General features: G+C 36.7%; 1 protein-coding gene across 1 annotated transcript in view; it reads right to left on the bottom strand.

The window, feature by feature from the left end:
* Positions 1 to 25,913, bottom strand: part of LOC111868424 (collagen alpha-2(IV) chain) — an 83,815-nt gene that overhangs the window by 26,324 nt on the left and 31,578 nt on the right. The window contains exons 8-22 of the mRNA XM_023859035.2: positions 24,339 to 24,455; positions 20,373 to 20,537; positions 18,105 to 18,312; positions 17,832 to 17,926; positions 16,951 to 17,137; positions 15,426 to 15,622; positions 13,377 to 13,583; positions 10,694 to 10,990; positions 9,087 to 9,249; positions 8,267 to 8,389; positions 6,295 to 6,447; positions 5,564 to 5,689; positions 4,351 to 4,574; positions 2,883 to 3,149; positions 704 to 875 (exon numbers count right to left, since the gene is read on the bottom strand). Coding sequence (XP_023714803.1) covers positions 704 to 875; positions 2,883 to 3,149; positions 4,351 to 4,574; positions 5,564 to 5,689; positions 6,295 to 6,447; positions 8,267 to 8,389; positions 9,087 to 9,249; positions 10,694 to 10,990; positions 13,377 to 13,583; positions 15,426 to 15,622; positions 16,951 to 17,137; positions 17,832 to 17,926; positions 18,105 to 18,312; positions 20,373 to 20,537; positions 24,339 to 24,455 — 2,701 coding nt within the window. The remainder of the gene's footprint in view (positions 1 to 703; positions 876 to 2,882; positions 3,150 to 4,350; positions 4,575 to 5,563; positions 5,690 to 6,294; positions 6,448 to 8,266; positions 8,390 to 9,086; positions 9,250 to 10,693; positions 10,991 to 13,376; positions 13,584 to 15,425; positions 15,623 to 16,950; positions 17,138 to 17,831; positions 17,927 to 18,104; positions 18,313 to 20,372; positions 20,538 to 24,338; positions 24,456 to 25,913) is intronic.

Below are 25,913 nucleotides of genomic sequence, written 5' to 3'. Positions count from 1 at the left end.
TTATTATTATTATTATTATTATTACTGTTATCAAGAGATATTTCAACCTGTCATTATATAAAATCATTTAGAAGGGAAGCAACACAAAATACAGCCTCTACACTGGCCATTAATGAACATATTGGAGTCCATTGCAATATGATACAGCACTCTCAGAGTAATGCATATCTGTCTTAAAGCCATAGAAGTGTGCAAGTTTAATGCTTCTGAATGACCCTCATTATACAGCAACTTTCAGAACCATGAATAGTAGACAGAACAGCTGGAGTCTGATTCCAAGAAGAAAAATCACAAGTTATCTGTTCACTGCCACACCAGACTGGATCTGGAGCTCATGAAGCCTCCTCTCCAGTGAATACCATGAAATCTTCCCTTGGAGTAAAACTGGACATAGCATGAAATTAACCATTCACCTTTTCTAATGACAAGGTTAAGAATATAGTGAAATTGAAATTTAATGGACCTTTTAAGGTTTTCCTCAGTTAAAAGTTTAATTTCTATGATTCTAAGTCAATAAACTGAGCATTATATTACCTCCATTTAAGACTGTCCTCACTTTAGTGTTCATATCCATTGCTTCCCAGAGAAACCTTAAACAGAGGTTTCAACATAGGTGGAACTTCATTCTCGGCTGACTATTGATATGGATCATGCTGACCATGTTGTGCTGTGGGTATTATGTGCATCACTGTGATCAACCAACCTGGTGGTCCAATGTCACCCTTCTGACCATCCAGCCCATCACGTCCTGCAAAGCCCTTGTCTCCCTTCAGCCCTGGCAGACCTGGAGGACCAATGAAACCAGATTCTCCTTTCACACCTGGCAAACCATCCAGCCCTGGTAGACCTGGATTTCCAGCTTGCCCCGGTGGACCCTAATGAAAGAAGGAACCTGTTAAACATCTTGCATGGTAGTATTCTCTGTTTAGCATATATATGAATTCACAGACTAGAATAGTGCAAGAAAAACTCTTTAACTCTTAGTCTGAGCTCCCTGTAACATGAATAAAAGTGTTCTGAGGCCCAACAACCTATAAAATTTACTTAGACTATGACTGAAGGATTATCTCCTTTCAACATAATGTAACATTTAATTAATTCAATATACAGAGTGCGGCAGCATAATTTGCTTATTTGAACTTGGTGCCAGGAAGCGAGGTTTGGCCGTTAGAGGGTGTGGATGGTCTCATTCGAACGGGTGGGTCAGGAAGTTTGTTCTTCCTTCCACTTTAGTACCGAGAATGTGTCAGACGAAGGAACAGCACGTGTTTGCCATAGAGGCTTACTTTTCTAACGGTTGCTCGATCGTCGCCACACAGAGAGCATTTTGTGCCCACTTCAGTATTTCCGCCCGAGCTCGTGTTCCTGGTCAGCAATCGATTGTTATGTGGGCAAACACATTCAGGAGAACTGGCAGTGTGGAAAAGAGAAGATCAGAGGAACGGCCCATCAGATAACCCCAAAACATTGAGGCGGTAAGGCAGTCTTTTTTGCGATCTCCTTGGCACTTGGCATGCAAGCATGCAGCTGCCCTTGGAATGTATGATCGTTCTGTGAGGCGAATTCTTCATTATGACCTCCACTTTCATCCTTACAAGTTGGCTGTGGTGCAAGAACTCACTGAACGTGATTTTGCTGCTCGGCAACATGCATGTGAAGCGTTCCTTGAAACTTTGCCTGATGATACACTTGTCTTCTTTAGTGACGAGGCTCATTTCCATCTTTCTGGATGCGTGAACAAGCAAAATATGCGCTACTGGAGTGATAACAATCCCCGAGAACTTCATGAGAGGCCCCTTCATTGTGAACATGTAACTGTTTGGTGCACTGTCGAGAGTAGGGATTATTGGTACCTACTTTTTTGAAGAGAATGAGGTTACAGTTACAGTGAATTCTGTTTGCTATGTGAAAATGATCGAAGAACTTTTTTTGCCAAGTCTTGATGAAATGGATGTTGGAGATGTGTGGTTTCAACAGGATGGAGCCACGGCACACACGGTGCGAATTGCAAAGCGTGTTTTGTGGGAACACTTCCCCAGGCACCTGATTTCTTTGAGGGGCAATCTTCAGTGGCCAGCGCGCTCACCCGATATGGCCCCTTGTGACTATTTCTTATGGGGGTATCTGAAATCCCTCGTGTACACCGATCGTCCAAGGACCCTTGCTCAACTGAAGGAGAATATTCGCCAAGCCATAGCCAACATACCCATCACTATGCTGGAAAAGAGTCGACCGACACTTCAGAATTCAGGCAAATCAGTGTATCAACAATAGGTGGCGCCACTTGTTGGATATAATTTTTAAAACAGAGTAAACGTAAATTTCCAATGTTGTAGAATATGGAGAAAAAATAATTATGATACCTATAACATCTTTTGTTTTACTGACCCTTCAAATCAGCAAATTATGCTGCCGCACCGTAACTTTAAAGATCAAAATTAACTCAGTACCTTTACTATTAGTGGTCTCCAGAAAAAATTCAAAACCACCTGGGAGCTGTGGAACCCACTTTGGGAAACATGTGACCATAAAACCAAATTGAAAGCACTGGATACATAAGATCATGGCAAAAGTCATAAATACCATCTCACTGGCTTGGCTAGTTTACTGCGAGGGAAAGAACGAAAAAAAATTTACTCCAGGAGACTTTGTCTCTTTAACAACTCTGAGTATATGTCATATCTTTAGCAGGTAGCAGGTTGAAGAAAGTCCTGCAAGTTCAATAAGATCTCCAGAATGACGATTTCGGTGCCAATTATTATTTTGAAAATAGAATTCAATAATTTCTAATGATGAGATAAGGATCTATGTCACTATCTGAAGATGTTTTAGCATATTACATTATCATAAAATGATATTTGGTGAAATTTAGAGGATCTTACCGTGTCTCCTTTAAGCCCTGGGAAGCCAGGTACCCCTGCAGCACCTTTCTGTCCTGGTATTCCTGGAATACCTGGTTCTCCTGGAATACCTGATTCTCCTTTTGGCCCTGGAAGTCCTTGTCGACCAATACCTGGTAACCCAGGCTCTCCCTTTGAACCTGGTCTTCCATCTGTACCCCGGAAACCTTCAGGTCCCCTCAACCCTGGTAAACCTGGCTCTCCCTTTTGACCTTTTTCAGAAACAAGACCAGGTTCACCTTTCTTGCCCTGAAAACAAAGTCAAATCAGTAATTGGAAAACAAAATACAAATTTACAAAGCAATAATTCCCATACAGGCTACTAGCTATTTACATGAATGTTACATAAGACCAGAAATAACCTGACTAAGGTTCCAGCACTTTAATTCTGGTCTTAGAATGTCTTTTTTTTCTGCATTCTCTGAATAAGCTCAGAACTTCCTTTTTCATGCGTTGAAATAGTTGAAATGCCTTGTAAATATTTTAATGTCCTCAAATTGATTCCAGATATAACAAATATCTCAGTTCATGAATGTAGTCATGGAAAATGATTGAGAGCTGTTTTTATATACAATATATAAAGCATCTCAGCTAAGAGTTTCTGTAATTTGGCCTCAGTCTACATATGGCCAGTCAGGAACAATCAGATAAGCTAAACATAAACCACCATAAGACTGTTACTATGAAAACAAATGCATAGTTAATTTTCTTGAACAAATGAATGTTTGTTCTTCTGGTCATGTGTGTAACATAGCATGGTAATACATATAACTATTAAACAATGTGTGTTTCATGCTGATAACTTCATTAGATGAAACAAATTTTACGATAAAACATCCCCATAAATTTTGTCTATTCATCTTTACCCAGCAAATACGTGTTTCAAAGTCATAAAGGAAACAGCATGATTTGTGTTAGCTGTCAATAGGAATGTTCGTTGACATCGGAAACTCTCCGCAACATCTGAACAATTTTCTTTTTTTTTTTGCCTCCACATACCTTGTGACCTTTCTATTTGCAAAAGGCCTATTCTCATACTTTTATTTGAAAACATCATCTCATACTTTAGATCTCTTGTATCCGAATGCTAACATTTTTGCTTCAAATACGTTAATCCTGTATCTCACTCCAAAATTACTTCATAAGGATATGCTCAAGTAAGTGGTGAATAAAAAAGTGTTGCAATACTGACGGACAATAAATAATGGACGTTAAGGATATGCTCAAACTTTTACATGAACAAAATGTAATAAAAATTGTGATTATAACAAGATAAATATGCCACAAATGTAGTATTTCTTGCAGCACTGGTATTGCAACTTAGGAGATCACACTTATTAATCTGTAAAATTAACTGACCCACTCACTAACATAATGAGTGGCCTAGTAGAGCACACACCCTCTGCTCAACAGACATTCAGTAACATATGTAATAGTACTAAACTCATACCGGCAATCCTAAAAGACCTGGTTCACCTTTTGGACCAGGAGGTCCATCAGGGCCAGATAATCCTGGTGGTCCTTGTAATCCCAAATCTCCTTTTTGTCCAATGAAACCAGGTGGACCTGGAAGTCCATCAGGACCAGGTCCACCAGGGAAACCATTTATTCCAGTTGCTCCCTTGTCACCTTTCTCACCAGGAAAGCCATCAAGACCAGGAGCACCAGTGATCCCTAGAATGAAGAGCCTTCCTATGTACAGTATATCAATATAATATTTTAACTGTAGCAAGGGTAGCAGAAGTTCAAAATATTTAATATTTAGCAAAGGCATAAATGTAATCAGTTAAAAATTCCTATTTATATCGATATAAAAAAACACTTAAAATATATCTCATTCTAGTTATTTTCATTCAATTAAAAAATTTCTTTTGTTTTCCTCAGATATTACCACGGATTTCCTCTAATACTTTTTCTGGTAAATAATATACAAATTAAATCGAAGTATAAGTCTTTTTTCAATATACATGAAATTGGTGGGGCACACTGTAGCCTAGCTGGTTGAGGCACTATGCTACAAGCCAGTTATGGGTTTGATTTCTGATGAGGTTATTGGATATTTTCATTTTACCTAATCCTTCCAGCCGCACTATGGTCCTAGGATCGACTAAGCCTCTAAGAGATATGAGCAATTTTAACTTAAGATGGTAATACACGGTGCAGGTTCTGGAGACCCTGTAATTCGTAAACCCTGAAGTGTGTTCCCATCCTGGTATCTGAAACACCTGTATCCCTGGGACTAAGATCTTATCTCGAGTGATAGTTGTGGCATCTTTAGGATGGTGGTCGGCTATATCATTAACACCGTATGTTTATGTTCTATAAATATCATTTGGCACAACACAAGTATAGCCACTGTAATGTAACAACCTGCTATCTGAGCTGAACATTATTTGAATGCCTTTGGAAAGGGACAGAGTGGCTTACCCTTGTGGTATGCATTTGTTTATGTAAAAACAGGTCTTGTAAATGAAAGGTAAAGATGTACAGTAATCAGAAAACAAATTAAGAACCATAATTCTGGCTGTAGACAGGATTAAAGAACACTTGATTCCAATACAACATAATAAAAGAAATTCAAGAAAGCTCCACAGTTATTCCAAAGAGTGGATAACTGAGTGCACAGTAATCAACTTTGTTACAAAACATTATTAATAACAGACCAGGCATTCCTCGGGGCCCTGCAAATCCTTTTGCTCCATCAGCTCCAGGTGCACCTTTGTCACCCTTACTTCCTGGGAAACCAGGTAGACCAGGTCGTCCAGGTTCACCAACTATACCAGGTTCCCCTAAAGAGGGTAGATAAGCGATAAGATTCATAAGTTTACAACATAAATTGAACATGTTTGAAAACAAACTCTGAAATGAACTAAACACGCAATGAAAGAAATCATAAATTACACAGCTTCACTACTTATAAAGGACACCTTGTATAGTTGGGGCATGCGGTAGTGTAGTTGGTTGAGGCACTGTATTACAAGCCACAAGGTCGCAGGATCGAATCCTATCGAGGGGGAGTTTTTCAATTGACCTAATCCTTCCAGCCACACTATGGCCCTGGAGTCGACTCAGCCTCTGACAGAAATGAGTACCAGGAATATTCTTGGGGGTTAAAGGGCCGCCAGCGTGCAAGGCTGACAACCTTACCCCTATCTGTGAGCCGACTGTCTAGAAAATGTGGGAGCCTCAACATCTCACAACCATATGGGCCTCCACGGCCTGTTAAGGGGATTCCTTTGCTTTACTTTACCTTGTATAGTTATAGTCAAATCAAGGTTATGATGGGTTGAACATCCCAGAAGATGGCATTCTTTACCGGCATCATATTTTACTGAATCTACAGATTAATGTATGCAAAAAAAACACCAATCTGACATTTCAGTTTGTTGTATACCTTTCTGTCCATCACGGCCAGGCTGTCCTGCAGCTCCAGACAGTCCTGGCGGTCCAATGGGGCCACGATCACCTTTAGACCCTGCCTGTCCAGGAAGGCCATCCAAACCAGGCCTTCCAATTTCACCCTGAGGACCAGGGAATCCAGGTAAGCCTATTCAATTAAAATCTAGTATAAGCATAAGTCTGTATAACAGCACAAAGAACATATACAAGCTATTAGAAATAAAAACAGAAGCTTTAGGTACTCAAATCACATATTAAGCACAGGACTAACATACAGCAATATAACCAAGAAGTCAAAGAAAGGAAAATGCTTAAACAATTTTGAGAAATACCATACTTATTTAATTAGCAAACATAACCTACACATGAATAAAACCTACACTAACACAGCCAAAAATTTGAGTCCTTATATGGACTCTACACCATACAGCATCAGCCCCCATTATGTATAACAGACCCAATGCCATGGCAGGTTCATAATCCACACACCCTCTGACTGGAACACAACATAAGTACAACTACATATAATAATATGGCTCAGATACTAAGTAACATAAAACATAAAAACATACAGCATATAACATATAGATACCAATTCACAAAATACACATCTCTGTGATAAACAAAAGAAAAATAGAACACAAGAAAGAAGATTGCCACAACACACAATACATCAATCTACATCATTAATAAAAGGTTTCAATCATATTCAATGTTAACAGGTTCCAGATTGGTTTCAATAATATTCTTTTCACATATACAGCCCTCGCAAGCTATATAAAAGAGCAGTACAGTATAACAACTTATGAAAATCATCATATATAACTGGTGATGGTCTTGTGTAGCAGAACATGTCATGAATTTATATGAAAGTATGGACTATATGGTGATTCGCGTGTGCATATGAGATCCATGGCATAGGTCAAATCTAAGTGTTTAACACTTCGTGGACTGGACGCCTAGGCCTAGGCGTTTGGGTTTTAAACGTGGCAGAACGGTCACCTAGATTTATGCTTTTAGAACACGATAAGTTTCAACACACTATACATCGCTCTGGCACCACTTACATTGCATGCAACCGCCTGCAAATGCGTGATAAGACTCTGGAATATTTAGTTAGCTGTCAGTAACTTGACCTCGATGTTTACTTAACCGACTATAAAGGAAAATGTTTTGCCTTCTTCAAGCTGTGTGTATCAGCCAGTAGGTAGTGGGGAGAATGGATCAAGGACAAATTCTCCTCCGAAGACCTAGCTGACTTGGCTTGTGTGTGAGACGTGTAGTAATTGTGATTCAGAATNCATCAACTCCCACCCCACACAGCCCTCATGTGGACACCCCTGGGCGACTCTCAGGTGATATGCGGAAATATACCCTCATGAAAATTGTGAAGAGTGAACATTCCAAGAGGGAGCATCCTTCTAGGCAATGCCATGTTTGCGCAGTTCACAAAAAAAAGGAATATGAATGTCTACATTTGCAAGTGTGTAATGCCACTTCACAAAGCGGAGTGTTTCCAGAAATATCACACCCTCAAGCATTTCTAGCAGCATTGGTAAGTATTCTCCAAAAATTTTAGTTCATAAAATTAATTAGGAGATTTTATATTAATTTTTAAAGTGAATAGTGCACAAGTTAGGGTAGTAGGTATAAAAATGCCGGTCCCCAGGGTGATTTAAATATTTAAATCGCCGGTCCGCAAAGCGTTAAAAAAAAGTATAAATTATCCTGTACTTATCTCACTGTTACTGTGATATCCGAATATCTTTGCTAATTAGTGACATAAGTCCTAGTTGTATTATATACCATTAACCTTGCCTGGAGGAAAGGCTTTAGAAAACCAGTAATATTAATTTAAATTTGGGTACTCTTTCTTAACTTTGCTGATACTGTGAATAATTTGTATCGTTCAGTTAACTTTTAGCCCATTATTCAGTCAACTGAACAGGCCTCTGATTAATTATTACCTTGATTTCCTGGAATACCAAATTTTCCAACAGGACCTGGCAGTCCTTTTTCTCCCTTTTCTCCAAATGGTCCAGGAGGTCCAGGAGGCCCAACAGCAGAAATTCCTGGTTCACCTTTCTGACCTATTAAAGGTATTCATTTTTAAATATTATTCAAACTGTTTTCATTTCTTAAAAGACTGTATATTACAAGCATAAGTAAAACCATCCATGCTGTCCATTTGTGGTGCACCAAGACTACTAGCCTGTCATGGAAAGCATTAAAATAAATATGTAGTCTTTGGCTGCTGGACCAAAGAAAAATTCAGATTTTGTGTACGACTTATTTCTAATGTGATCAATTTTATGGTCTTGCTGAATAGCTGTGTAGCTATGTAGCTGGAGAGGTTGAGGTCCATGAATAACTTGTGACATATAATGAAGCTTTCAACACCTGCATGACACAAAGACTGGTTTATGGAACTACTTCACCTTCTTGGTTAGCAGGCAATTTTGCATTTTCCTCAGAAATAGCCATCATATCCAGTTTTGGTTATATTTAGAATAAATCAGTAATGCACTCCTGAATTACCAGGAACTGTGTTTTTCTTATCAGGTGATAAGCCGTGATGGAATTTTCTTGCACCCAGAAACCTAAACCCCAATCTGTTAAACACTAAAAGAGATCAGACAAACAAAATGAAACCAAAGGTCACTATCATCTTTTTGGATATTGATGCTTCTAAGCACTCATATAAAAGTATTAATCACTGCTGCATGAGTCCATTCCTTGGCCTTCTGGAACAAATATTAGAAGAGACAGAGATAGACAGATACAAACCTTTGGCTGCAGCTGTGCCAGGAAGTCCTCTGTTACCATCTCTACCAGGTTCACCTGGGAACCCCATTGGCCCAGTCTCACCTTTTTCACCCCGTGGACCTGGTAACCCTCGTGGCCCAACACGTCCTGGAACACCTGGGGGACCAGGTGGTCCTAATTCACCCTACATCAGCCAACAACAGAGACTGTAAGAGTAACCTGTGACTACACAGAATTTTATATCTCAGCATAAACTGCTCACAAACGTCGGTTAATTCTGTGTAGCTATATATAGCTGAATGGAAGCTACATACAAATTTCAGACTTTATTATGGCCACAGTACATCGTACCTCCTTCTTAAAATTATGCTTCAGACTCTATACAATATTAATGACGAATGTTATACTAGCCACTAGGTGGTGACTGAATCCAAATATATGTCCTAAATCCTGAATATTCTCACACATCACACTGATATGTTAAAATTGATTAAATTCGCCATGAATAAGCTAGCATTATGGTAAAGACACTAGCTAGCATTAAAATATTGTAACGTGGATGGCCAGAGCATTGCTAGGTAACAGACCTGTAAACACAAGCAATATGCACTCACAACAGCGGAACAACAAGATTACGCTACCTGCTTCTAGGCAACAGCTCAGTAAACAGAATTCCGTGCAGTGGCAATGATGTCACCTTGTAACAATACTACCATGTGACGTGCTTTCTATGTTGTCTGTGTGGCACCTATATAACGAATATCTGCTTAAGGTTAAGTCAGAATGTGTGGAGAGTTCAGGAGAGCTCAAGACAACTGAGAGATTAGTGCAGAATCTTACAAGAAAAGGGAATCAAAGAACTGACATGTGTGTTATAATTACAGTAACCTTGAATGTGTTACAATTATTTTAGTTACAACCACTGATGATCCAGTAAATCGATTCACCAATCCAAATCCGCATCTTAGTCACCCAAACATGTGACAATATGAGGAATTCGGTGGAATCTGCAGATTTCACAAATTCAACTTAGATGTCATCAAGCACTAATAAAGGGAAGGTGATGTAAATGTAAAAGCGCCCTTATTAACACTTTGAATGTAAAATATTTTCCTGCATATCAAATCAACCAATATGAATACATTTTTTCATACAGACACTTAGGCATGTTCTATATAACTTGTATGACTTTCATTCAAGTCTGTAAATGGATTCATTGTAACGCTTTGTTTAAATGTAACCTTCTATTCCACTTAACGCAATGACCACCCACTACACATAATTTTATGATGGAAATCTGGCTATCTTGTGAACAGTTATAAATAATGTCTGTTAACAATTTGTATGTGTGAAAATAGTAACGTGGCAGTAATTGTGGTGATAGAGCCAAAATAGGGCCTTGCTATTTTTTTAAAATGATTCTCTTCAAATTCTTTTTTAGCCTATTCTTATGCAAACATGGCAGCCAAAAGATCTGAAATATTATCAGTTACTGCATCAGTAAATGTCACAAACAGTTAATGATGTGCTCTACCAACAGAATTAATCAAATTTTAAATTACCCTGTTGTTTTCCCACCTCAAGAAAGCTATGTCTTTAACTCAGGAAAGACACTGACTGTAACTTACCTGTAAACCCTGCAACCCTCTTTCTCCAGGATATCCATCCCTGCCAGGTGGACCCGGTTCTCCTTTGTCTCCTTGAGCTCCTCGCTCACCCTTCAAACCTTCTGTGAAGTTAGCAGGTGGACAAAAACCAGGTTCTCCTTTTGGACCATAACGTCCAGGTTGGCCTTTGTCTCCTTTCTCTCCTCTCCTCCCAGGAATGCCAGCTTCTCCTTTAATACTAAGCCCTTTTTCACCTTTAGGCCCTGAAAAACCTGGTTCACCAGGAATACCATCTTGTCCTGGGAATCCTCTCTCACCCTAAGGAAATAAAATTATGTAGCAAGTGATAGGACAGTCAGTATAGTGACTGGCTACAGGCTGGAGTTTGAGTCCCGGCAGGGTCAAGAATTTTCTCTTCTACATGTTGTATAGGCCGGCTCTGAGGTCCACCCAACCTCCTATCCAATGGGTACCAGGGGCTCTTTCCCAGGGGTTAAAGTGGCTAGGGCTTGAATCTGACCACTCACCTCCAGCTAGTGTTGAAGTCAAGAAAATGTGGATCTATACATCCACTCCCCCACATGCTCTCATAGTGTAGTGATGAATTAGTTAAGTGCCAAGGAGAACAATACAGTGGAATCCCTGTTTTGGATTTGAGGTCTTGTAATCCTTATTAATGTCTGTAATAGAAGATGCATTTTTGTCTTAAATTAAGGGAAAAAATGAAGTGATGATTGACTAAAACCATAACACAAAATTCTGTTTTAATTTGCTGCATTAAACATTCTACCCTTTTAATAAACACATGTATTAATTACATGGATTTCTTGAACTAAAACTCATAAAGAATTTGTCTGAATAAAATAATAACCAGATGGCTGGATGTGGCATGGGTTATAAAGAGTAAGAAATGCTGTAAGTAAATTTTGGAGCTGGTATAGACATCCTATTGCTTGATCTATGGAGAAGCAAGAGGATGAAGATAAAAAATTGAAAATGTTAAAATAACCAGAAGGTAGAAGTAGAATAAATTCTTGAATCACCATGTATAGATAAATACACCTCAGATAACAATGTCCACAATTTCAGAGGAGTTACTTTATACAGTTGTGTAAACATTTAAAACAATTGCTACTGGAGTTCAAAATGTCAAGACAATAGTACTGTTATATCATAAATTACTGCTTTTAGGTGACTGACGTATTAGAACCAGTGGAATTTCTGGGCTATTCTGTAAATTAAATTATTGCATTCTATAAGAATATCATGCCATGAGTTCCTTATGATTAGTCCATTATTAGGTGGGTCTGTAAACCCCAAGTTTTTCAAACCAGAAAAAAAAATATAGATGTTCCAGGTTCTGAAGAAGTAAACTGGATTGAACTGGCTCAATATGGGGTGGAATGGCAGGATTCTTCTGAGTATTGTAATGAATTTTTGGATTTGCAAAATAAGAATATGTTTTGACTAAATTAACTTAACCTTTACCAACCGGGCCATTTAAATTCCGGTAATGGCCGCGGGCCGGAGTTAATTTAAATGTCCGCCATTGTAGAGTAATAAAAATTGTAATCATGTTACTGAACATGCTGTGAGTTCTACAATTTTTGTGATAAATGAACGAAATAAAAGCTACTTTTATCTAGAAAGAATATAAAATCAGATATTGTAATTTACAGATTTTAGAATCTGTAAAAATTGTTACATTGATTCAAAAAAAAAAATTCCCCAATTTTGAGCGTCTGTTCACAAAAATGCATAAAGCTTCTGCACAAAACGTTCCTGCAGTGTAAATGCATGCTGCTGACAACACTGTCTGACTATGTCTTATCTGGAGGAGGAGAGGAAGTTTATGTTTTCATTGCACATTCTCCGGGCATGTCGGCTTCCTGTATGCACGAGTGTGGGCGGGTTCTTATCCTACTCTGTCCTTATGAAACTCTGCCTGATTATACACGTATGTCGGACTATCCACACAGAGGCACCGTTCTTGGAATATCCCCTCATTCCCCTTGCTTCCACATCCCTTCAGAATAAACTGTAATGCATTCTGAATGGTGTGATTTACGAGCAGCCTCTCAATTTCGGCTTCTTCCATGCGAAATGGGGCCATGGTGCATAGTTGAAATTGTGATGTTTTATAAGCGTTACGAATAGAGGAGACCACTCGCCATCACTGGCCTACTTCCTGCTAATACAAGACTAATGTTGCGTGTGTGCGCTTCACGTGGAAAACAGAGTTACATACGGACAAAGTGCATGAATTGCGACGTCGGACTCTGCATTCAGTTACATGCAACATTCAGTTAGATTATGCAGAAGGGAAGATAGTCTACTTATAAAGCTGGTGTCCAAAAATAATGTAAGTAGAACAAGAATTTCTATCTTAAAATTAGATTTTAAAACACTGTGCGCACGCGTGGACTGCGAGTCACCATACGGTGTCATTCAGCCACTCAGCTTTACTTTAAAGGTCCCCATACGGTGTCTTTCAGCTCATAAAGGTTAAATAAGGTACAAAATGTATAATTTGTAATGGTGTGAAATATACTGAAATGACAGGACAGCATCCAGTTACTGGACTTTATGATGGTGGTGATGAATCTCAGATTCTAACAAGCAAGAAATTTCTTGGGCAGCTGAACAAATATCGACTAATCAAGAAAGATTCTGTACCATGGATTCAGTTCCCACTTCAACTTACAGGTTCTCCCTTTTGGCCTGGAAATCCTTGCAGCCCATCTTTTCCACGCTGTCCTACTGGTCCTTGGGGTCCTGCAATGCCTGGGAGCCCTGGTTCTCCTCTGTCACCCTTCTCACCAGGATTTCCTTTTATTAGACTTTCAGGGACTAAAATAGAGACCCCTTTCTCTCCTGGGGCACCAGGTGGGCCTATTATACCTGGTTGGCCCTGCAAAATAATTTGTCAATATTAGAGGAATATTTGGAAGTACATTCATAAAGGATACTATCGATTTTATCTTCTCCTGAATATACTAGCATGCCTCAACCATGTACTATGATTAGAAGAGTTTTAAAGAGAAGCTGATATTTATGAAACATGAACATTATCATTCTATATTTATCCAACAGGAAGTTTTTGGAGAAATGAAATATTAGAACTGAATATTACTGTTAATGGTACATGAGAAAACTTGTGTAGTCAGTCTGTTTTTAACAAATGGTGGAATCAGTTCTAAGAACAAATTAAAATGCCAAACGTTGTTTGATAATTGCATGATACTTTGTTATGCCAAAACCTTTAACAACTATTAATTTTCAATTACACTCCATCAGATCCTGTTGATTTTGTGGATTTTAATATTGGTGGATTCAGTATAGCATTTATCAGAATATGACATCCCACATGCTGGAAAGTCGAACAAAGGACAAATAACCATATAGATATTATGTTCTTTCAATTTATTTGAGCCAAAATACAATATTATGGGTTCTCAAAATCAGTATAGCATGTATAGTGGATATTTAAATGAAATGACCTATTAGATCAGGATATAGTTACTTTAAATGGCACAACAAAGGATTAATATAAATACAAGAATTAAAGGGTAGTAGTACATCAGAGTGAGCCATAATTAAAGCAATATAATGCTACAGTATTCAGAGCTGATTCACTTAGCATTAGGAGTAAATAAACAAAAATAAAATTCTATGGCACATATCAATTGTAAAACTGTATTTTTTAGCCTACTTTCCTTTCCTAAGATAAAGTGTTAGCATTTAAGATTAGTATAAGATTAAACTATTTCCACATCCTAGGTTTGTTACCTGTGTGGATATATGGAAAATAAAGGAACTGAATGAATAAGTAAGTTCTTTATGAGTTGCCTCCCTTCGAAATCATGAACCAACTGACCAATACTGGTGAAATTTGGTAGAAATGGTTAACCATTGGAGGTCAGCCCCACCTTAAAAACTTTCAATTCCTATAACAGTAACAATATTACAGACATATAAACTTGTAAAGTGACAAGTGATGTCAGTACCACTTAATGCTGGATCCTGAATTATGAACTGTAATAGATCTTAAAAAAAATTATGAAACTTCATCAAGGTAGTTTATTTAGCAATTTTATAATGCAAAAGTATATGGGTTTCAGTTTGATAGTGATAACTACTGGATCAGATGAGCTAGGAATAAGAAATTCTGTATGACCACAAATTATAAACACTGTATCAGTTAGAAGTTTTGAGGTTATGTCAGAAAAATTTATCACAGGCAAAATATGGACAGTAGGAAAGACTGTATGAAATATGTTTGGAGCCCCTTATTTTACTGGTACACAAAGTAAAGGTAGAGATATTCATGTGCTTAATCAAGCAACCACTATTCCATAGAGACAGGGAAGTGAAGGTATAATATTAACACAAAAAATGAATCATGATTTCTCTACTCAAATTTCCTGAGAAAATTTAGTGGAATACATTATATAAAAATATAAAAGCAAGAGACTGTGGAATGATATATAATTTGGAAGCACACAGTACATGTTGAGGTTATATTAGCTTTGAGAAACTAGTTTCAATGTTGTTCAAATGTGCTACTTTGATCCTTAAAGAATTACTATAAATTATTTGTATGTAATATTTATATTAGCAATGGCAGTTTCTGCTCAAGACCACAGCTGAAACTTTTATTAATATCTGCAGCAGATGACTTTTTTTATAACCAATATGATTCAGACATACAATTTTATGTCAGGCTATACGGTAAACAGGGAAACATACTCACAGGGCGGCCAGGGGGTCCAAAGGGACCTGGATTTCCATCTTGCCCAACCTCTCCTGGGTATCCTCTCTCTCCAGGAGGACCACGTGGACCTTGTTGACCTGGAATACCATCAAGTCCTCTATCCCCTTTCTCTCCCCGAGGTCCTGGAAGACAATCTTGACAACGGCCTCCAATTTCACCTTTGTCACCAGGTGGACCTACAGAATAAAATAAAACAAGCAAAATGTTCAATATTTAGCTTTTTTAATTTGTACTGACACAATCAAAATAATAAAATACAGGTCTTCAAACACTTATTATGTGATATTTACAGGTATGCCTTGATATGCAAAGGTAATTCATTCCATGAAAACGGCATACATGGTCAAACTCTGTAAATGAGAAATTAAATTTTCATGTACTTTATATGTAAAAGTCGCCAAACTTATGAATGTACTTGTAGCAACAGTGAAGTTCATTAGGTAAAAATTATTATAAATAAACATGCGTCATTGTAGCTAAAATTCATAAACCAAGTGTTCATAAAACTAGGGATACCTTTACTTCAAAAAACAAAACAGTCACTGAATGTAATGGATGGATGAGTTTTGGCTCCAACTGGCATAAAGATAAACATACAAGTGGATATGTAACTACAGTACAGAACAGCGGCTAGCTCAAGATAATCTGTAATGGCAAATATAATTATAAGATTATTCTGATCTGTCCTTTTTAAATCTATGTAATGTAGTATCTTCCCCTACTTTCATAAGGAAAAATATTTACAAAGAATTATGGAAAAGTTCTGTTGCAGAGATAAAATAGATCTGTAACAAATTGGTACTTGGAAATTATCAATTATATTTTCAGGAGCTAAGATACATTAGGATAAATGTAACAAGAAGAAAAAAGCCAGTTACATTTTTGTTAAGATTACAAACAATGGCAAAACAGTGCTTTGATTGGTAACAGGAGGATGCAACTGAATAAACTGCACACACTGACTGCGTTATTTTGTGCAGATCTGACACATCAGCTAAGGAGGAGTATTGTTACATAAGTATACAGGACAACAGTAGCATCTGATTTAATTCCAGTGGTGTTACAATGCTAAGTGTATTCTTCTGCTTGTAGACAGATATTTAATAAAGGTTCTCTTCTTAGACTTAATTATTTCAAATTGTTTTTTATAATTTCTTTGTTGTGTTGTAAACTATTTCTTATGCATAAAATTTGTAACTCTGCATCATTGTTCATTCTTTTCTTTGGTTTCAAAGATTGGAGGTAACACACTTTTTAACTCATGAAATATATTTCAACTGTGATTTCATAATTTCTGACTTTCCAGACTTCATTGACAAATGATGTCAGCCTGTAAACTCAGATTCTTCTATATAGACTTTCCTATCAGTGTTATATTCAACTCAGCAATCATTCCATTCATATTTAAAGATTCTTATAATATGATTTAAATAATGCTATACTATAATAGAAGTTCTTATGTCAATGGATTATAACTACATAATTACCAGAAAATGGTCAATACCTGGATATCCAGGTGTGCCTGGTCTTCCATCCCTGCCCTTTTCTCCAGGAAGCCCTATTAATCCTGGAGGACCAGAAATTCCTTGCTGAGAATCTCCTGGAATTCCTCGAGGTCCAGGATACCCTCTTTCTCCTTTCTGACCTTTTGCACCATCACGACCAGGAGCACCATCCATGCCTTTTGGTCCCTTAAAAAATATGGAAACATTTATTTTTAATTGCAGGCACATATGCACAAGGCGAAATCTCACAAAATGTTATTCAACAGGAAAAACAGGATGCAAAAAAAAAATCACATACTTTACGAGATACAATTAACAATGACTATATTGCCTTGGAAATGAAACTGAATGGCTAGCTGCTAAATAATAAACAACAATAAAATTAATCTAACTGGAAAAGTCTGGTTCAAGAAAACTGACATGTTGAATTTCGGCAAATAGTAGATACGTCCTAAACAGATTTATTTTGGGATATGGTCTCTGTACATTGCTAAAATTTAATATAAATATTCTGTCCCCAATAACAGATTATTATGTGTATATAAGCCTCATCTGTATTATTTTCACATGGTATAATAATTTTCATATACTGCATATAATATTATAGGGCTGTATTATGTCAAAAAAATTCACATTAGGTATCCCTAATTTCAAGCATGAGCAGCTCAAGGACTTAACAAAGCAGCATCAAAGCAAATTTTTCAAGAATTTTTCATTTGCCTGTAAATATCTTCTGTCTTCCCTTACTGGCCACTATGAAAAGAGACGCTACCAAACCTGAACCATTGATACTGCATAATTAAATTACTATACAGTCTCTAAGTATACCAAAATTGGATCATTGTCAGATTTTTGTGGTACAGGTTTGCAAAATACTCACAACAATGGATAAACCCTTCTCGCCTGGAAACCCACGTGGCCCTGGGGAACCTAGTGGCCCAGGAAAGCCCCTGGGACCAGTATCTCCAGGGAAACCTAAAATATTGTAAGAAAATTAAACACTTGGATATGGTGACTAGCCAATCATTTTAATGTGATGAAGATAAATGACATGATTTGCAAGTTACTAATATACCTTTCTCATCTAATTCTACAAACGGCTAATGTGGAAAGCATCAACATAGAGAAGATTTTATACTTGATTTATAATTACCTGGTAGACCTGGCTCCCCTTTACTACCCTTATCACCAGGCAAGCCTTCGGGCCCAGGTGTTCCTTGCAACCCTGGACCTCCTGGACTTCCAGGAGGTCCTCGAGGTCCTGGTTCTCCTGGATATCCATCTAAACCTTTGGGTCCTGTAGGTCCAGGAAATCCTCTTGGGCCTGGTGGCCCTGGAAGTCCAGGTCTTCCTTTGCCACCCTAATGCAAGAAGTCATTGAAAATAATACCCCTATTTGTCCATTAGATCAAATGAGAACAAATTTAACTTTGTATATAATGGCAATATTAGTAGTATGTAACAGACACATGAGGCCAGTTCAGACTATATAACAGACACACAAGGCAACACTAATGTAATGGTGATTAAAGTCTGAATATTGGTTATTTCGGTTTTTGGGCTTTCACTTAATAATGACACATCTATACCATGATATAATATTCCTGGATGTTAGGAAAAAAATAGAGGAAAAGTGTGCTCTAATGGGGGTATACATATTCTTGAACATTCATTTACTGCAAATGCAAACCTATTGGTGCAAAGCCACCACAATGGAGTCTTGAACTATTTTTCCTTGTATTTGACTAAATATTCACAATACCACAGAACGTTTCAAAGGAAAGTTGTGCATGTTATGGAGTTCTATATTTATGTATTGCACAAATTTTTTGTATAGTTTGCTTTTAAGGAACTCACTACAGTTCAACTTTATCTTAAGCTAAAGCAGGGCTTATATAGGACAAATATGAACAAAAATCAAAGCTTCCAAACAACTTTCAATGAACACCTCCTATCAAATTTCATCAAATTTGTTCAGTTGTTTCATGAATGAAATATTCAGACAAACACGATACTTTCCCATTATGCACCCATTTATATGTTTTAGGCAAGGAACATATACATTTATCAAAATAAAAGTTGGGGCATCTGGATGCAAAAATAATTCTGAATTCAAAGAATTCAAATTGTAATCTTAAATCTGCAGAATGTAGTTTCAAATTGACTACCCAACACTAATGACTGATTATTTCTGGATATCTCCTTCTGTAGCAAGTTCTATGTTACCTCTTACATAAACATTCAGGCCTGTTTCTCCAGATTTCTTCACAGACGTCTTGGCCTAAGCTGTAATTCCATCTCCCTACAAAGTTAATCCTTCTACAAGAATGCTGATGAAGACTATGACTTCTACATGATTACTATAGCTTTACTACCTTTTCTATAAATATGTGCAGTAACAAATAAAATCCTGTGTAGTTCAGTGAAAGTGAACTAACATTTCAGAGGCAACACATGTTCCTCTGAAACGCTAGTTAACATTCACTGACTACACAGTGTTACACCTCAGAAAATAAACTCTTCATAATCACCACTGTGAGAATCTTTAATCCTACAGGTGCAAACAGATTTTCTCCACTGCTGTGGAATTTCTTCCTTATTGATTAATAAGCTTGTGGGTCTTTTAATGTTTTTTCTCATGACTGGATCAATTGTTTGAATTTAATGAATACCTAAAAATTTACACCTTTTCAACTTCTTAACAGGAATTGGGAATGAGGATTCAAACCACGTTCAAATATTCTAGCACAATACTTGCGTGTGGCTTTAACAGCCTTGGCTACCGTACATACTGGCAAGAGTAAAGAGTAAATTTTAACATCTTTGGGCGTTCTCTATTAGGTCTGCTGCAAGAAATAGGAAACAGAAAAACTACATTTTTATATGTATTAATTTTGCAGGTTAATTCTAGGTTGTTAATCCTTCTCCAGTTTATTTATGCATATAATCTGGTCCTTAATAATTTGTTCTGTTTCCTCTGAGTTCATTAATTTAGCCATAACGTATTCCCTCTTCTTGTTTCTAAATTTCTACCTGTGTCACACTTTGCTTTGTTCACATTCATCTCCATTTACTGGCCTCATATTCCAGAGGGGTGGGGGAAGTGTGTGGATACCCTTTCACCACAGTATGGTATATGTTCACGTTACAGTAAGCTGATATATGGCATCCTGACATGGGATGGGGGGATGGTGCTGCAAATATCTTCAGTAAACGGTTGTAGATTTCTGTGAAAAACCTTCAAGTTCCATAACAACAGTAAATACACTGATTATATGAGAATAACCATCATCTATAAGAACAATTTCATACCACTCAGTAAGCCGATATAAATTTTTATTGAACATAATTATTTCAAAACTCAGAAAGTTTGTTCTACTTTAGAAATCTACTTTTTGTCAGTAGGACATGAAGTACATACTCCTGGAGGCCCAGGTGGCCCACGTAATCCAGGTGGTCCAGCTGGACCATCAAGTCCTGGCTCTCCTTTCAGTCCAGGCCTTCCAGATAACCCATCAAGTCCATCATAGCCTCGATCACCCTTCTGCCCTATAGGTCCAGGAGGTCCTGGGAAACCATCACGACCCTAGGCAAGAAAAGGAAAGCCTGGGTGAATTGAAATAGCATACAGAAATCAGTGAACTCAAAACACTGTGTGTCCTCGTTGATGAAGTATCAATATGATAGTAATATTAAGATTTGGATATATGGTATAAATATAAGAGTAAAAGACTTTTTCTTTTGTAGGGATGCATCCTGCTTGTGTCTTCATGAGATATATTTGTGTATTTTACTAACCATCTCACAAGTGTGTAATAAAACTTATTTATTATTCCTTTCTCACTATATGTTTCATCCCCATGAAGTCATCATCATGTGAAACACAGACAGACTACTGCTAAGACATAAACAGACTGGATTTTTTGTTAAAATTTAATGCTATATAAAAGTGTAAAATACATAAAATATATTTTGACTGGGCAGATCTGATCCAGTTACTACATAAAGCCTGAGTATAATAGAAAGTTGTGTTATATAAGTTGAAAGAAATATGATATAAATATTTGTCTAGTCACTTTCATATCTAAGTTCATGTTCTGAAATCATGTTAAGTGACTCTTTGGTATTTGTGGAATCGAGTCTATAACTGAAGTACACATTTCTAAAGGTTGATGGTCTAAGTAGAGTGAAGTACATGTGCTTAGATGTTGACCGATGTGGTGGAATGTGTCCAGAGGCTTGGGTTGGTGCATGTGCTGGTAGATTTTGAAGTATAGCATGAGCCTGTATTGATGTATTGGAAAATGCTTGTGAATGAGTGTGAGACATACATATCTCAGGAAGCAAAAGGCCCTTCTTGTGTAAGTAAAATTACTCTGCTTAAGCAATACTGTAATTCTCAGAAAGTACTACATTCATGATAGTGAGATAAAATGCACAGCTTGTGTGACAATGACATAATTGTCACTCAAACTTTATTAAATTGTATGGAAGTTCTGTATTCTGACTTATACCAGGGGACAGGCTCCATGTTTGCTTGTACTGGGATGGTTATATACAGATGTTCAAAGGCCAAACAAAATTTATAACATGGAATTCATATTATCAGGAGGAAGTTGGATGCTCCTAGCAAGAAGTAGTAAACTTCATGGCCTTCAGTCATTAATCTTTTTTCTTCAGAGAAAGGAAGAGAAAAAATGGAATGGTTTATAACATAGTATAACTTTCACAATATATTAAAAAGAGACAAATTATACATGGACATATACCAGCATCATTATAGTTGTGTCTATGCACAGATCAATTGTCATTCACAATAAAGCACATCTAGTGGACAGATAATTACTTATTCATAACTTACATAATTTGCTGTGTTAATGTCCTGCTGGACCATCGGTTGTAATGCTTGAAATAAATGTGACAAAACAAGACTATCATTTAAGAAATGTACTCAACAGTAATGGACAGGAAATTATAACTCTAACAGCCACCAAATAACAAATCAATTTGGGAATAACTTGAGAAACAAAAATTCATACGTTTGTGTGCAGTTTTATAAGGCTTCATGAAAATGAATTTACATATATGTTGCCAAACATTAAAGCAAGAACCTACTGTGATGGCTGAAACACCTTAAAAATTTATCATTTACTAGAGGGGGGGTTTTGACGCATAATTTGCTGGTCATTATGTTCATAATTTGCATATATTTTGCATAAAATTCCATGCTCTTGCAGCAAATTCCTGAAGTGTAAAGTACCTCCTTATGAATTCAGATCTTATGTTAGGCATGAAGTTTTTATTTAGGGACAAAAATGAAATTCAAATCACTCTATGATAAATGTTATGAACTTCATTACATTCTGCAGTCATCTAACATTAAAAAATGGCAAGTTTTAAGTCAGTGTATACATGCCAGCTAATATTATCATACTACGTAAATGCCAGGCTTGTCATTCATTTGTAATGATAAAGGTCCAAAATTATAGATATTTTGAATGTGATGGCACAAATCTATTAACATATTCCACAGACAGGAAAGGTAAAAGAGAACTCCTATGTCACAACATGAAAGAAGACACTGAGATTGAGCCCTCAGATCTTGATAGTAAAACATGAAAGGAATAACATAAGATATAGATCGCTGGAAAGAATCCAACCAGATAAGTGGTAGGGTTTGAAAATATGGTAGTCAACTGAAAAAACTGTTGTTTCCCTATCTGGAATTAATCCCTTCAGAAGCTAGGGCATATTTTATTTGAAACTATTAAGATACAACAGTTACTACAATTGATATGTAATTTTCTGATATAAAACATTTATATTTCCTGTCACAACTAGCATATTTCTTTCACTACTAGGCAAAATTGTACAAAACAGTTTAAAATGGCGGGCATATGTGGCACAGAAGAATGATCGAATTACCTTATTTCATCAATGATTTCTACACACTTTTTGTACAAAATTCTGTGGTCAAAATTTTGGGTGTGAAATCTTTGTGATGATTTGTGAGAATCATCTGTCATGGAAAATACCACTTTCTTACCCTATCCATAAAATTGAAACACTTTCTCTGGAAACTGGACCCTCTTCTAGGTTAATTGGCAACAAAAAAATAGCAGTTTTCTAATTCAAACACTTCACATATTCAACAAACTTCACCATATTCCAAGAAATGTTTTAATTTAACACTGTATGAACAGTAGTCCTTCAACGAAGTATAAAACATCAATAAACTGATCCAGAGATAAATTCTTTAATCTCAATCTCAATCCCATGTCACGCCAGTTACAATTTTTTTCAGGTAGCGCAGTTAACCATCTGTCATATTTATATGACTGCAAGGTCACATGATTTACTAACATAAAATGATTCTCAGTGCAGTATGTCAAACACAATACCCTCCCACTTACTCCTCATACTCAGATCTTTCAGCCCTGGGTAACATTTTCTGTTGATGTCCCCCCCCCCACACTGAAGAATGGAACATGTAAAATATCAGTGAATTTACTTATTTCTTAACTTCATGATACAGAATGAGAGTACATGAATTATGTGATAAAATACAATGTGTATTGTATCTACCCAAGCAATTTATACACATTTTTACCCAAAAAACAATGTGTGAAAGTTGTAGTGCATAAAATATGTAAATACTGCTTTTTAGATAATATTTTTATATTACAGGTTGGGCTAATGTGACTTCAGTTGGGTGCATTGACAACACAGTATGGATATTCACACCTCTGAGTTCTACCACAACATTCCAAGATGAACATTTAGACAATAATGGCCTTTCATAAAATTTCAACTGAAGCACAATTTTTGCAGAAAATGCAACTAAGCTAAATGCTACATGGCAACACAGAATGGATATTCATGCCTATGTATTCCAACATGCATTTCTTTGGTGAAAACTGAGACAAGAATAACCCTTGATGAAATTTTGACTGTCACAAAATTTTCATGGAAGATGCAATTGAAGATGAAAGAGATGTGGCAATGTGAAAGGGATATCTGTACCTAGACTCAACCATGAAATCTGTCAATTAACAGTGATACGAAATGTACCTTATAATACTCTGATCAGTGCATATTCACAGAAAAGAATTAAAATTCTCCATACCATGATCCCACAGTGCATTTAACTTCAATTTTTTTTTTAGAAATCTACATATCACTAAATATTTTATCAAGGGTAAAAATATAATATTTGATTCCTTCCTTAAATTTCTTGCCCAAAAGTAGTGATACATAAATTATGAGTAGGTATACAAGGAAATATTGAGATTTTATTTACTGTTAAGCTGATCAGTCTTGGCACAGCTTTGGAGCTAATTGAAAGGCATACTCAAAGGAAGGTAACATGATATCTTTCCACACTTACTCGACTCCCAGGAGAACCAGGCAACCCTTTCTCTCCTTTCATTCCAAAGTCTCCAGGAAGCCCTGGATCTCCAGTCATACCAGGTTCTCCCTTTTGTCCATAAGGTCCGGTCTCTCCCTGTTGGGACAAAAATCATATGCATGTAAAATATATATGAGTTATTATTTACTAAGAATGCTCTATGTGGTTAATCTTTAGTTGTTATGTGAAGCTACAAAGCCACTTTCAAAACATCAGGAATCATAAAAACATGTTAAATTGTTTAATGTATCTGGTTTATGAACTGATCAGTCATCTACTAAGTTCATGATTAATGACCTCACTTTTGGATCAAATGGATACATTTAATAACAAAGCATAACGTTTTTAATATGCTGAACCTACAAAAGTTTCTGTCCTAATGACAAAATAATAGTTTATGTCATAAGGTTGAATTTTAATATGACACTTGCTGAATACTGATCCACTTACAAAGGCAGAAACATGTGATTAGAGTTNCTGATGCAAAGAAGTACGAAACTGGCTGCCGCAAGAACACGTAGGCGGGGAATAACATTTGTTCCACGCGATGAAAGATGTTCTTTAAGGTGAGAAATACTAAACACTGTAGCATAGTTTATTGAGGCACTATGCTACAAGCCGGAAGGTCACGGGTTCAAGTCCTGATGAGGTCATTGGATTGTTTTCAATTGACCTAATCCTTCCAGCCGCACTATGGCCCTGGGGTTTACTCAGCCTTTAACAGAAATGAGTACCAGGAATTAATTAAATAATTTTCCTGGGGAGTAAAGTGCAGCCGGCGCATAAGGCTGACAACCTTACCGCCATGTGTGAGCCAATTGTCTAGATAATGTGGGATCCTCAACATCTCACACCCCTATGTGTCTTCATGGTCTGTTACAGGGATAGCTTTACTTTTACTTATTTATTATGTTTGAGATGACACTAGTATTCTTTGCATAGCTAAAGACTAGTATAATTTAAAAATAAAATTGGATGTTGTTTTTAATCATATGTTTATGTGGTTTCAAAATAATAAATTTGTGTTAAATCTGGATAAAACAAAAATGATAAAATTCACCCCAACAGCAGCTATGAGCTACCCTCTACATATATTGTTTTTTAACAAAATGCTGAAAGAAGTTGAAACGATAAAATTTCTCAGTTTACAGGTAAATAACCATCTTACTAGTAAGGGATATATAGATTCTTTGCTCCATAAGTTGAGCACAGTTTGTTTTATAATGCGAAAATTATCTTATATATTAAATACTAACAGTCTTAAAGGTGTATATTATGCGTATTATCATTCATTGGTGAAATATGGAATAATATACTGGGGAAATACATCAGACTTAGACTTAATTAATAATAATGTTCTTGTTATGTCTTTTAATTTATCTGTAGAGAACGTTTGATCATTGCAAATATAGAGAGATTTTTTTCTAGCACCTCAGTAAATCCTTGGAACAGTGTCCACAAAATAAGCTTCTGCAATTTTGGACCAGCACTCTTATCCCCACATTGGCTCAGTTCCCCCATGCAACATGTTTTCACTCAGACAAGTTTATTTCC

This window comes from Cryptotermes secundus, unplaced genomic scaffold, assembly GCF_002891405.2.
Source record: "Cryptotermes secundus unplaced genomic scaffold, Csec_1.0 scaffold106, whole genome shotgun sequence".
Taxonomy (NCBI): Eukaryota; Metazoa; Arthropoda; class Insecta; order Blattodea; family Kalotermitidae; genus Cryptotermes; species Cryptotermes secundus.
The sequence above is the reverse complement of the archived record's forward strand: the minus strand, read 5'-3'. Positions and strand labels throughout refer to the sequence as shown.